The following is an 11,254-nucleotide window of genomic DNA, read 5'->3' as shown; positions in this document are numbered from 1 at the left end:
TAACCACTACGCCACCAGGCCGGTCCCTGCATTGATTATTTTTAAGAACCAAAGACTCTGAAAGAAACTTTGACCTTCCCCCTAACCGCCTAAAAGAATTAAAATAGAAAGTCTGTCCCAGGAAGGAGCTAATACCATAAGATAACTATAGCATATTATAAACTAGGTGTGGTAGACAGGAAGGCACTAGCAAGCCCATTTTTATCAAAGTTCTCTCTCAGGTCGCATTGTGTATAGATGGCCCAGCAAATATTTGTTTATCAAACATTTGCTTTCCCATCTCCATGTATATTGCTTTCCTCCCCTTTGAAGTCCCAAACCACTACCCCCAACATCCTCCTATGTCTTTAGCTGAAGATGGTATTTAAAGTGGTGGCTTCTGGCATTTTGGTAAGTTACTCAGATTTCCTGGGTTTCTCTCATGTATACATGTTATTAAACTTTGCTTGATTTTCTCCTGCTGTTCTGTCTCATGTCACTTTAATTCTTAGACCAGCCAGAAGGACCTAAAAGGTAGAGGAATAGTTCTTCCTCCTCTACAATGTCTTTGCCCATTTTTCTGCCGGATTACTGATATTTTTCCTATTGCTTGATGAGAGTTTTTACACATAAGGGACTTCACTTCATTTACACATAAGGGATTTCACTTCATTTGTCCTGTCCCCCACCCCCCAACCCAGTTTGTTGGTTGTCTTTTGACTATGTGGTATGTTTTTTTCCTTACAGAAGTTTTAAATTTGTGTGTGTGTGTGTGTGTGTGTGTGTGTGAGGAAGACTCGCCCTGAGCTAACATCCATTGGCAATCTTTCTCTTTTTTTTTGCTTGAGGAAGATTCGCCCTGAGCTAACATTTGTGCCCATCTTCCTCTATTTTGTATGTGGGACACCTCCACAGTATAGCTGACGAGTGGTGCAGGTCTGCCCCCAAACCCGCGGACCTGGGCTGCTGAAGCGGAGTGCACAGAACTTGAACCACTCAGCCACGGGGCTGGCCCCAGTTTTAAATTTTTATGCAGTCATATGTATTGCTCATTTTATTTCTGACTTTTGTTCTCTATTTCTGGTTGGTTTCTTTTGTCTCTTGTTTTTGCCATGCTTAGAAAGGCTTGTTCCACTCTGAGATGATTTATAAAAGATAGTCATTGAAGATTTCTTCTGGTTTGGGTTTTTATTTGAAGTCTTGACCCCTCCAGACATGTGTCAACAGAAGGGGTGTGAAAGGGGTTCAAATTTATGTTTTCCAAGATCTGGCCAGTTGCCCCCACACCGTTTATTCAATAAACAGCTTTGCACAATGGGTTTGAAACACCACCTTTGTCACATACTGACCTCTCTTATGTGCTAGGACCTGTCTCCACAGTCTCGGTTCTGCCTGCCTATTCCTGCTCCGGCCAGATTCTTTTCCGTGTGAATAAATGGAGACCCGGGGCTGCTGGCAGAAGTCTGGAAAGGACAGGAAGTCAGGGATGGAAACCAGGCTCCAGAAACAGATCCATGAGCAGCTGCTCAGCACTAGGCAACCAAAGGGGGCCGAGGCGCCCTCAACTGCTCCACAAAGTCAGAAGGGAGAGTTGCTTAGGGCTCTGACACCACAAAGGAAACCCCAAACGGGCTTGAAGGGCTAAGGGACAGGGAAAAAAGGAGCTCTGAGTCCCTCAGGACATCGCTGACCCAGACCTGGTGGGCCTGGATGCTGCCTTCCAGTGGGACCAGGGGCAGAGCCCCCATGTCACAAACCTACAGGAGAAAGGGAAAGACCAGGTGAAGGGGGGTGGGGCCTGACCCCAGGGCAAACTCTCCCTTTCCCTCCGCAAAGCAGGTGTCCCAGCAACGGTCAATCCTGCAGCCTACAGGGAAAAAAAATCTGTGTGTCCTGTCTGTATGGGAACAGAGTGTTCTGAAGTCAGTTTCCGAGCTGCAGGGGTGGGTGGAGGGGAGGGACGGTGCCTCTCACATCCGCAGGCCAGAAATAATAGAGGCCTCATTAGTCCTCCAGCCCCACATGGCCTGCTGACTTCTGTTCTTTTTTTTTTTTTTTTGTGAGGAAGACCAGCTCTGAGCTAACATCTATTGCCAATCCTCCTCTTTTTTTTTCTCCCCCAAAGCCCCAGTAGATAGTTGTACGTCATAGTTGCACATCCTTCTAGTTGCTGTATGCGGGACGTGGCCTCAGCATGGCCGGAGAAGCGGTGCGTCGGTGCACGCCCAGGATCCGAACCCGGGCCACCAGTAGCGGAGCGCGCGCACTTAACCGACCGGTAAGCCACTGGGCCAGCCCCTGTTTTGTCATTTTAAATTAAAGAAAAGTTGCAAGAATAGTGCAAGGAATACTCATGTACCTTTTACGCAGATATTCTAACTGCTTTACATTTTCCCCATTTGTTTTCTGTTTCCTCACTCTCATTCTCTCTCTCCATATGTCTATGGAGACAACAGCCGGCCCTGGGTATCCCCGGGTGCCCCATCTGCCGATTCACCCAACCACTGTTCCCCACCCGCAGATTCAACCAACCACGAATTGTAAACATAGGACGTGATCTGAGGTTGGCTGAATCGGGAGATGGGGCACCCGGGGATACCGAGGGCCAAATAAGGGCCTTGAGCATCTGCCATTTAAACACACACGCACACGTACATATGTATGTATGTATGTATATCTTTTTACCTGAACCATTTAAGAGTAAGTTGAAGGTGTTATGCCTCTTTATCCTTAAATACTTCATTTTCTCATATAACCACAGCACAGCTGTCAAAATCAGGAAATTTAACATTGATAGTTATCTAATGTAGTCTATTAAATGTAACTTTTATATTAAAATCTTATAGCAATATAAAAATTTATATTAGATAAAGGAAGAAAATTTAAATTGCCCACAATTTCACCCTGTAGGTTAACTGCCGTTACATGTGTACATCCTTCCAGTCTTTTTTTCTATATCTATAGATATCTACATACAGACTGTCCTGTGCCCATATATATGTCTATGTATCCTTCTTAAATGAAAATAGGATCACACGGCGGGTGACACTTTTTTGTTCTCTTTTGCTTGCCTTAAGGCATTGTGCCTTAAAAGGGCACAACCTAAGGGAGCAATTCTCAGCCAGGTGTGGTGACAACATGGGTTTCCCGCCAGCAGCTGTGAGGTGCCTCACAAGGAATTTGTTACAAATATTAAATGAAGTCCTACAGTTTGTGGGTCATTTCCTTTAAAACTCTAGAATGGATTCAAGTTACATCTATAATGTCATTCTCACTTGCCTGCATCCTGAAGATTTTTGAATATTTTAATGTTTCAAATTACACAGTACATTTAAATACTCATTCCATTCTTATCCTAAAAGATTCAAAGAATCCAGATAAAGCCAACACCCCTCCATGTGTTCCCAACTCCACTCCCCCTAGGGAGGAGCAGAGGCATCAGGTGTGGATCCTCCACAACCTTTTCTCTGCATTCACACGCACTGTGCACACACTCACGCGTGTCGTTTTGTGAGTGTTACGTAAGGTCATTGAGATGGTCCTATACCGTGTCATTGAGCATCTTGCTTTTTGTCATGTAACAATATGTCTTGGAGATCTAAACATAGGTCTCTTTCTAATGGCTACATGGTGGTCGGCTGCTTAGAGGTATTTATTCCCGACTGATGAATATTTAGGCTATTTCCTATTTTTACTATAATTAATCATTCTTGAACTGCTGGCTACTCAGAGCGAGGGAGACGGGCGGTGGGGTGCGGAGGGAGGTGGGTGGACACAGCTGGCTCCTTGGGAATTAACTGCACACAGCCCTGGAGAGGCCAGAAGTACGTCCTACCTGTGGATGTCATTGTCTTCACGGTCAAGGTGTTAGCCCCGAGGCCTTCAGGGACAGATCCAAACGTCAGGTGGAGCCCAGGACAGAGCAGACAAAGAAGTGAAGCAACAGACAGGACAAAAACTGGTTTGGAAGCTGTAACAAAGGAGTAGGCAAACTGTATCTGTAAAGAGCCAGAGAGTAGATATTTTAGGTTCTGGGGGTCATTTGTCTCTGACACAACTACCCAACTCTGCTGGTCTAGCTCAAAAGCCAGCACGGACAACTTGTAAACAAATGAACGTGGCTGTGCTCCGATAAAACTTTATTTATGGATGCTGAAATTTGAATTTTATGTAATTTTTACATGTCACGCAATAATATTCTTTTTTGATTTTTTTCCAACTGTTTAAAAACATAAACATAAACATTCTTAACTTGTAGGTCATACAAAAATGGGCATCGAGCCAGAGGTAAGTCCACGTGTGGTCAGAAGCTGTCATTTTTGTCACGCCCTCTCAGCAGGCTCGGGCATCACACAGCGTTGACCTGGGCTGGACCTTCCCTGGAGCCTGCTCGATCCAGGCCAGGAAATGCCGTGGAGATTTGCATTCGTGTCCAGGGCTGTGAGAAGAATGGCCTCTTGCTGGGGCGGGTGGACAAACGAAGGTGCTTTGGGCGCGGGGGAAAGCCGAGGGCTGGTGGGAAGGGGAAGCGGTCACGGTCTTTGCAGAAGCTTCACGATCGGGTGCACACCAGCGAGGGTGCAGGTCTGTCAGGACTCCTGGAAGATGGTTTTCAAAATCATCTGCAGCAGGAAGAAAAGATACAGAAGGCTCTTATGAGGACCTCTCGGGAGGAATTTGGTTAAAGAAACAGGCTGCATTAGCGATCACAGAAATGTCACTTAAAATGAGCGCTCTCCCATCTCTCATTGGAAATGTTCCAATAAGTCTCCCAACCACACGCAGACTTACCTCCGGCTCGAGGCCTGCTTTTGGATGACCCACGAGCTAAGGATGGCTTTACGTTTTTATTTTTTTTTATTTATTTATTTTTATTTATTTATTTTTTTTAGATTTTATTTATTCATTTTTTTCCCCCCAAAGCCCCAGTAGACAGTTGCATGTCATAGGTTCACATCCCTCTAGTTGCTGTACGTGGGACTCGCTCGCGTTGGACGGAGAAGTGGTGCCTCGGGTCGCGCCCGGGAGCCGAACCCGGGCCGCCAGCATCAGAGCGCGCGCACTCAACCGCTAAGCCACGGAGCCGGCCCATACGTTTTTAAACGGTTGGAAAACAAATCAAAAAAGCATATCTTGTCATGACATGTAAAAATTCAAATTTCAGCATCCATAAATACAGTGCTCTTGGAGCACAGCCATGTTCATTCGTTTGTGAGCTGTCCGTGCAGCTTTTGAGCTGCAGCGGCAGAGCTGAGTAGTGGTGTCAGAGACCACATGGCCCCCAAAACCTAAAATATTTATTTCTTGGGTTGTTAAGGGATGTCATTTATGGGTGTTTGTTTTTTCCCCAGTTAAAAACAGTAATACATGTTAGTAGTAGAAAATATGGACATGAATTTTTAAAATGCACTTGTAACATCCCTAGCGAATGGTTTTTTTCATGTACACACATGTGCCTCTAAGGGTCTAGCTGTCTGTGTATTTAAAACCAGGAAAATACTGGATCACTTGTTTCTTGTGTTTTTGCTCTCACATCTAAATCAATTTGACACATCCTAACTGATTTTCACAAACTTCGTTTCATTACCCAATTATATCATAATTTCACCTCATTGAACATTCAGGTTGTTTCTAAGGTTTGGACATTAACAAAGCTGCAGAGACTATCTTTGTGTGTTTCTGTGATTATCCTGGAGGCAAATTCCAAGCAGCAGAATTACTGGGTCAGTGGGTTTGGATCCATCTTGCTAGGCTGTGCTCCTGAAACGTGGGGCCAACATGTGCTCCCACTGGCAGAACTGGAGAGGACTCCTTTTAACACCTCTTCACCAGCACTGGGCATAATTACAACATTTCCAAGGAGAGGTGGGAAAGGACTGTCATTTTCAGTTACATTTCCGCGATTACTAATGCAGTTTAATCTTCCCCCATGTTTACTGGTGATTTAAATTTCTTTTTAAATTGTTTCTTACTTTTTTTCCATTTTTTCTATTTATTTCTGTTCCTAAAGAGAAATAAGAACTGTTCTTATTGATTTGAAGGTGCTCTTTATATAGTAAGGATATTAACTACATGAATCAAAACCAAATGCCACAAAAGCCCCACCGAGGTGGCAGCTGATTAAAAAGTGAAGCTAGCAGAGTGCCCACTTTCTGAGAAAAAGAGAAAAAAAGTAGTAACTCTATCTACCGGGTCTGTGGCAAATATTTTTCCCAATTTATCCTTTAACTTATAAAAGGCTTTTCCATGTTAAAATCATAATAAACATTTATGCAATCAAATCTGTCCATCCTTTCCCATATGGAGCTGGCTTTTGCTTTTGTGCTTACACACGGACAGGCGAATACTTCTTGTCCCTGCCTCTCTCATCCGCACCACAGCCCCCTGCAGATCCCACCTGTGTGCCCAGGACCAGACTCTGAGGCTCACCTGGGGCTGTATCAGGGAGGTGAAGGATAGGAGGCAAGTGCGGCACTCGATCCCTATCGTCAGGTCCCGCAGCCTCCTGGATGCCCAAGAGCCAGCCGAGTGGCTCCTCTGCTCCCCGCCTACCCACCTCTCCTATGTGTAGGGGCTACAACAGGATCCCCGGCATCTTCAGTGAAGGGACACATCCCACCTGGGTGAGCACATAGTCCTTCTGGGTTAGGTTCCAAATGATCTCAAAGTGATCCACGTCATCAAGTTCTTCAAACGAGGCTTTCCACCCTCCTCGGTGCAGAGTCTGGGTAGGAGAGACAAGGGAAAAGGAAGCATGAGGTTGCCGGAGAGGACAGGGACTCTCGCGTCATGCCTGCACAGGCCAGGTGCTCACTAAGTAATTGTTGAATGAAAGACTGACAGTCTTGGGGTCCATTTGGGTAAAACACAGGGGAAGAAAATGAGATTGCATGACCTTTGACCTCTGGCCAAAAGCAGGGTGCTGGGGGTACCTGATAAAACTCCCTTGACTGTCGGTGGTATTCAGGGGTGTCATGTTGGCCCACAATCACCAGGATGTGGCAGGCTGGATCCACAGGCTGTGTCAGGGCCACCTCCAGGTGCCGCTGGGGGCTGTTCCTCTGAGCGTCCTCCCTGGTGCAGGCAGTGGGCATCAGAGAGCAGGGTCAGGACAGAGAGAAGCCTTTGCTTCACCCCAGCCTTCCCCCACAGGTTCCAGGCCAGCTGGAGGAGGTGGGGGACAAGTGACTCACACGGACATGAGGAGAGCAGCGTTCTGAGAGGTGTGCACAATGGGCTCCAGGTCGTAGATGCCACTTATCAGGAGAAAGCCTGTGAAGGTGAAGAACAGTCACAGGGCCAGGCTTCAGGTAGAACCAATGCCCCACCAGGCCAGGCCTGAAGCAGGCTCAGTGGGGACAGGATGGAGCCAGCCCAGCCTCCAGGGTCAGAGGGACAAGACCAGGGTAGGGGCGGAGAGGAAGCAAAGCAGGCCCAGCTCTCAGGGCTCAACATCCCCAGGTCAAGCCACTCGCACCTCTTGGGATTTTGAGCAGCTGGTGCAGACCCCCAGGCCCATCAAGGGGAGGGTAAAGGCTGCCCGGCCAGGCTGCAGTCCCCACAGAAACCTTTGAGGTTGGGCGTGACTCCATGCTTGGTCCAGTTGGCCAGGAGCATCATGGCGGCCAGGTGGGCCCCAGCTGAGTGTCCACACAGGTAAATTCCCCTAGGACGGGTCAGAGCAGAGGGCCACACTTGAATTCAGTTTCCCCAAAGCATCAGGCCAGTATCAAGGAGTCCCAATTTGCCTTCTGCTCCACAGGCCAGAAGGGGCAGCTGGGCTGCATCCAAGGGGCTGAATCCACTGGCCACCCACCCTGCGTTGTCCAACAAAAGGAAAACCTGCAGTGATACCCACTCATTGCACGGATACCGCTTCTGGACAAAGGCGACGCTCTGGGTCACCTGGTCTACCATCTGGTCCAGGGTGCCTGCACAGAGAGTACAAGCTGGGTCAGGATCCATCGCGGGCTCTCTCCCCTCCAAAGCCCACCAGCCTTCGAACCTACAAGACCACCCTCATTACCTTTGGGGGCAATGTCATAAGCCACTACCACTACGGCCACTCCCTTGGCTGTCAGTGGGCTGACCATGAAGGCTGATGAGTCTTTACTGCAGAAAGAGACAAAGACGTGACAACTGGAGGCAACGTGGCCACTACTGCTTCTGTGTCCTGTCCACCCCCAGCATGGCCCCTCCTTGACCCCGTGCAGTATGGGGAAGAAGGTAGACTCTGTCCTTACCACATCACATGCTAGCTTTGGGGCCCTGGGGACTTTATTTAACCTCTAAGCCTGGTTTCCTCATCTGTATAACAGAGAAAATTATGTTTCTTCTCTTAGGGTGCTGTGTTTGAGAATTGAAGGTGATCAGACATGTAGAAAGCTTCGCATGCCAAAGGGCACAGGTGTAGTAAATGAGGACGAATATACTTGAAGGGTGTGGATCCCACAACAGGCAACTGTTTAGTAAGATCCTAGGGAAAACAGAGTCCTTGAAGATCCTGAATACCTCTCTGCTCATCTCAGGGTGGCCAGCTGTCTCGGTTTCCCCAGGACTCTCTCTTTTTCACCACTGAAAGCCCCATATCCTGGAAATCCCTCAGTCCCGAGAAAACTGGGATAGTGGGTCACTGTGGCTTTCCCCTTGATTACAGAGTAGACTGAAGACGCTTCTCACCAGGTACAGTGGGTAGAATAGTGCCCTCCCAAAAGAGACGTGCAAATCCTAACCCCCAGTACCTGTGAATGTGACCTTATTTGGAAATAAGGTCTTTGCAGATGTAATTAAGAATCTGGAGATGAGATCATCCTGGATTTAGGATGGGTCCTAAATGCAATGACTGGTGACATTGTTAGAGAAAGGAGAGGGAGATTGGAGACATAGACAACACACAAAGACGACCAGGTGACGATGAACGCTGAGACTGAGGTAACGCGGCCACAAGGCAAGGAAGACAGACCCACCAGCAGCGGGAAGAGGCAAGAATGGGTTCCCCCTGAGAGCCTTTGGAGGGAGCGGGGCCCTGCCAACACCTGGATCTCAGATCTCCGGCCTCCAGAACCCAGAGAGAATACATTTCTGTTGTTGTAAGCCACGCGTTTGTGTAATATGTTGCAGCAGCCACAGGAAACTAATACCCCAGGGAAAGATAACATCTTCCTTTTTCTCAATTCATCCAAATTCCCAGGCTCACCTTCCACTCTGCCAGTATCCTCCATGAAAAAACACAAAGAAGGGCAAAGCTGTAAGAGAAACAGAGGAGGCATGGGCTGCAGCAGGGCGTCCAGCCGCGCTCTGCTGAGGGACCACCGCCCTGTCCGCTCACCCTCAGACTCTTCCTCAGGAAAGTAGATGTCCAGTCTCTCTCCTTCCCTGTGTCCATAGGGGATGTGCAGCAGGCTCCCCCTGGTGGCCTGGGCCCTCTTGGTGGCTGTTGCAGGAAAGGAACAAATGGGTGTCATCACAACCTCAGGCAGCAGCAATTTCGATTTTGTTTCCAGTAGAAACCTTTTTGCTGAAAGTCCCTGTGGGTTGACGGGTCAGCTCCAGCTGTCGGTGCCTCCCCAAGTCCTCAGGAAAGTCTGTGCTGGGTTCTGAAGCATTTCACGTGTGTGTAGTTGCGGAGACCAGACTGTCTCATCCAAGTGGGACAAATACTACCTGCTGGCGTCTATGGATAAGTGAGCTCCCGGTTCTGACAGGCACCATCTGACCACGAGTTTATCACATGCTTGTTATGTGTGTTACACTTCGCTATGCGCTCTGGGAAGTATAACCTTTTCCGAGTACTTGGAAAAGTAATCTAGGAACACAAGATGTCAACTCCCTTGAAATAAATAGATAATGAAACAGTATGAAGACATAATTGAGTGCCACGATGGGAGAGGTCAGAGTGATGCGAAAATTGGCTGGGACTTGGGTTTAGAGGAAGGAGGAAGGGTACTACAACAGAAATAAATACTGCAGGCAGAGGTGTGGAGATGGGAGTGGACTCGTATATTTATGCTGCAGTAAAAAATGCCCCCAAATGCTCCCCTAACAATCACCAAAACCAGGCAACTTAGCTCCCTCCAACACTGGGCACTGGAGAGAGTGTAAACTGGTAAGCTCTTCTGGAGGGCAACTTGGACATATGTATCAAAGCCCAAGAAGATCATATTCCTTGATGCATTAGTCCCTATCTATACATTTCTTATAAGGAAATAGTCAGAAATATTCCCAAGGACTTGTTTTAAAGATGCCCACGGTAATGCTATTTATAATAGCAAAACACTGGGCACAGCCCAAGTGACCTGTAATAGAAGACTGGTTATATACTTTATAGTATATCCTCTTTCTCTGACTTATTTTTTATCCCAGCATTCATCCATCCTTGATATGTTTTTCACCTTGTTTACTGTTTGTCTGCACCCTCACTAGAACATGAGCTCTGTGAAGACAAGGACTTTGCTTTGCCCATGTAAACCCACGACCTGATACATAGCAAGCATTTAAAAATAATTGTGTGAAAAAAAAGAAAAAGAAAATTATGTAATGAATAAAGATTTCAATAAGCAGTGCTGGGTCAATTGAGTCTCCAAATGGAAAAAGAAGTTTCTTGACCCCTACCTCACACCATACCAGATCAATTCCAGATGGACCACAGATCTAAATGTGAAAGAGAAGACAACAAAACTCTTAGAAAAGAAAACAGATCTTCATGATCTTGGAATAGGCAAAGATCACATAAACTGGATCTAAAATGCACTAATGAAAAAGGAAAAACTGAAGAGTTTCCCATGATATAAAGAGCAAAAACAGGCTGCAAGTACCATATAGCATGATCAGTGCAACCTTTCTGATATCAAAGACCTGTGGCAAGAGACCTGCAACTTGGGATCCACGTCTCTGAAGGCCCCCAGGTCCCCAACCCTGGTGGCCATCGTGTGCCCAAAAAAGAAACAGTGCTCCACTGGGTTGGGTGATTCCGCAATTCCAGAAGAGGCAAACTTGGTAGGTAGAATAGTTTGTAGAAATTGTGTTTATGCAAGTGTGCATAAAACTGTTAAAATGGCTGTCTCCATTTCAGCTGGACCACTCAAGGCCAAGAGAAATAAAAATGATGGTAGATGCCAAGCTTCCCACGTGCCAAATTCAGGGACTAGGCTGCCTTTGCAGGACAGGCAAAGTGGCTCCAAAACCAGTTTTGCCATCACTGACCACGTCTACCAGCCCCCCTGACCTTGGAGTGAGGGGCAAGGCCGGGGGGAGGCTTCTTAGGAGAGAGATATGG

The 11,254-nt window shown here is 47.1% G+C and overlaps 1 protein-coding gene across 1 annotated transcript in view; it reads right to left on the bottom strand.

Annotated features, from left to right (window-relative positions):
- Positions 1-4,101: 4,101 nt before the first annotated feature.
- Positions 4,102-11,254, bottom strand: part of AFMID (arylformamidase) — a 21,586-nt gene continuing 14,433 nt past the window's right edge. Inside the window, 9 exon segments of the mRNA XM_087441699.1 lie at positions 4,102-4,601; positions 6,599-6,703; positions 6,912-7,053; positions 7,173-7,251; positions 7,548-7,645; positions 7,838-7,995; positions 7,998-8,091; positions 9,176-9,224; positions 9,308-9,412. Coding sequence (XP_087297825.1) covers positions 4,569-4,601; positions 6,599-6,703; positions 6,912-7,053; positions 7,173-7,251; positions 7,548-7,645; positions 7,838-7,995; positions 7,998-8,091; positions 9,176-9,224; positions 9,308-9,412 — 863 coding nt within the window. The 3' untranslated portion in view covers positions 4,102-4,568.

The sequence above is a fragment of the Ceratotherium simum genome, chromosome 16, assembly GCF_057802395.1.
Source record: "Ceratotherium simum simum isolate JZ-2026a chromosome 16, ASM5780239v1, whole genome shotgun sequence".
Taxonomy (NCBI): domain Eukaryota; kingdom Metazoa; phylum Chordata; class Mammalia; order Perissodactyla; family Rhinocerotidae; genus Ceratotherium; species Ceratotherium simum.
Note: the sequence above shows the minus strand (reverse complement) of the source record. Positions and strands in the feature narration are given on the sequence as shown.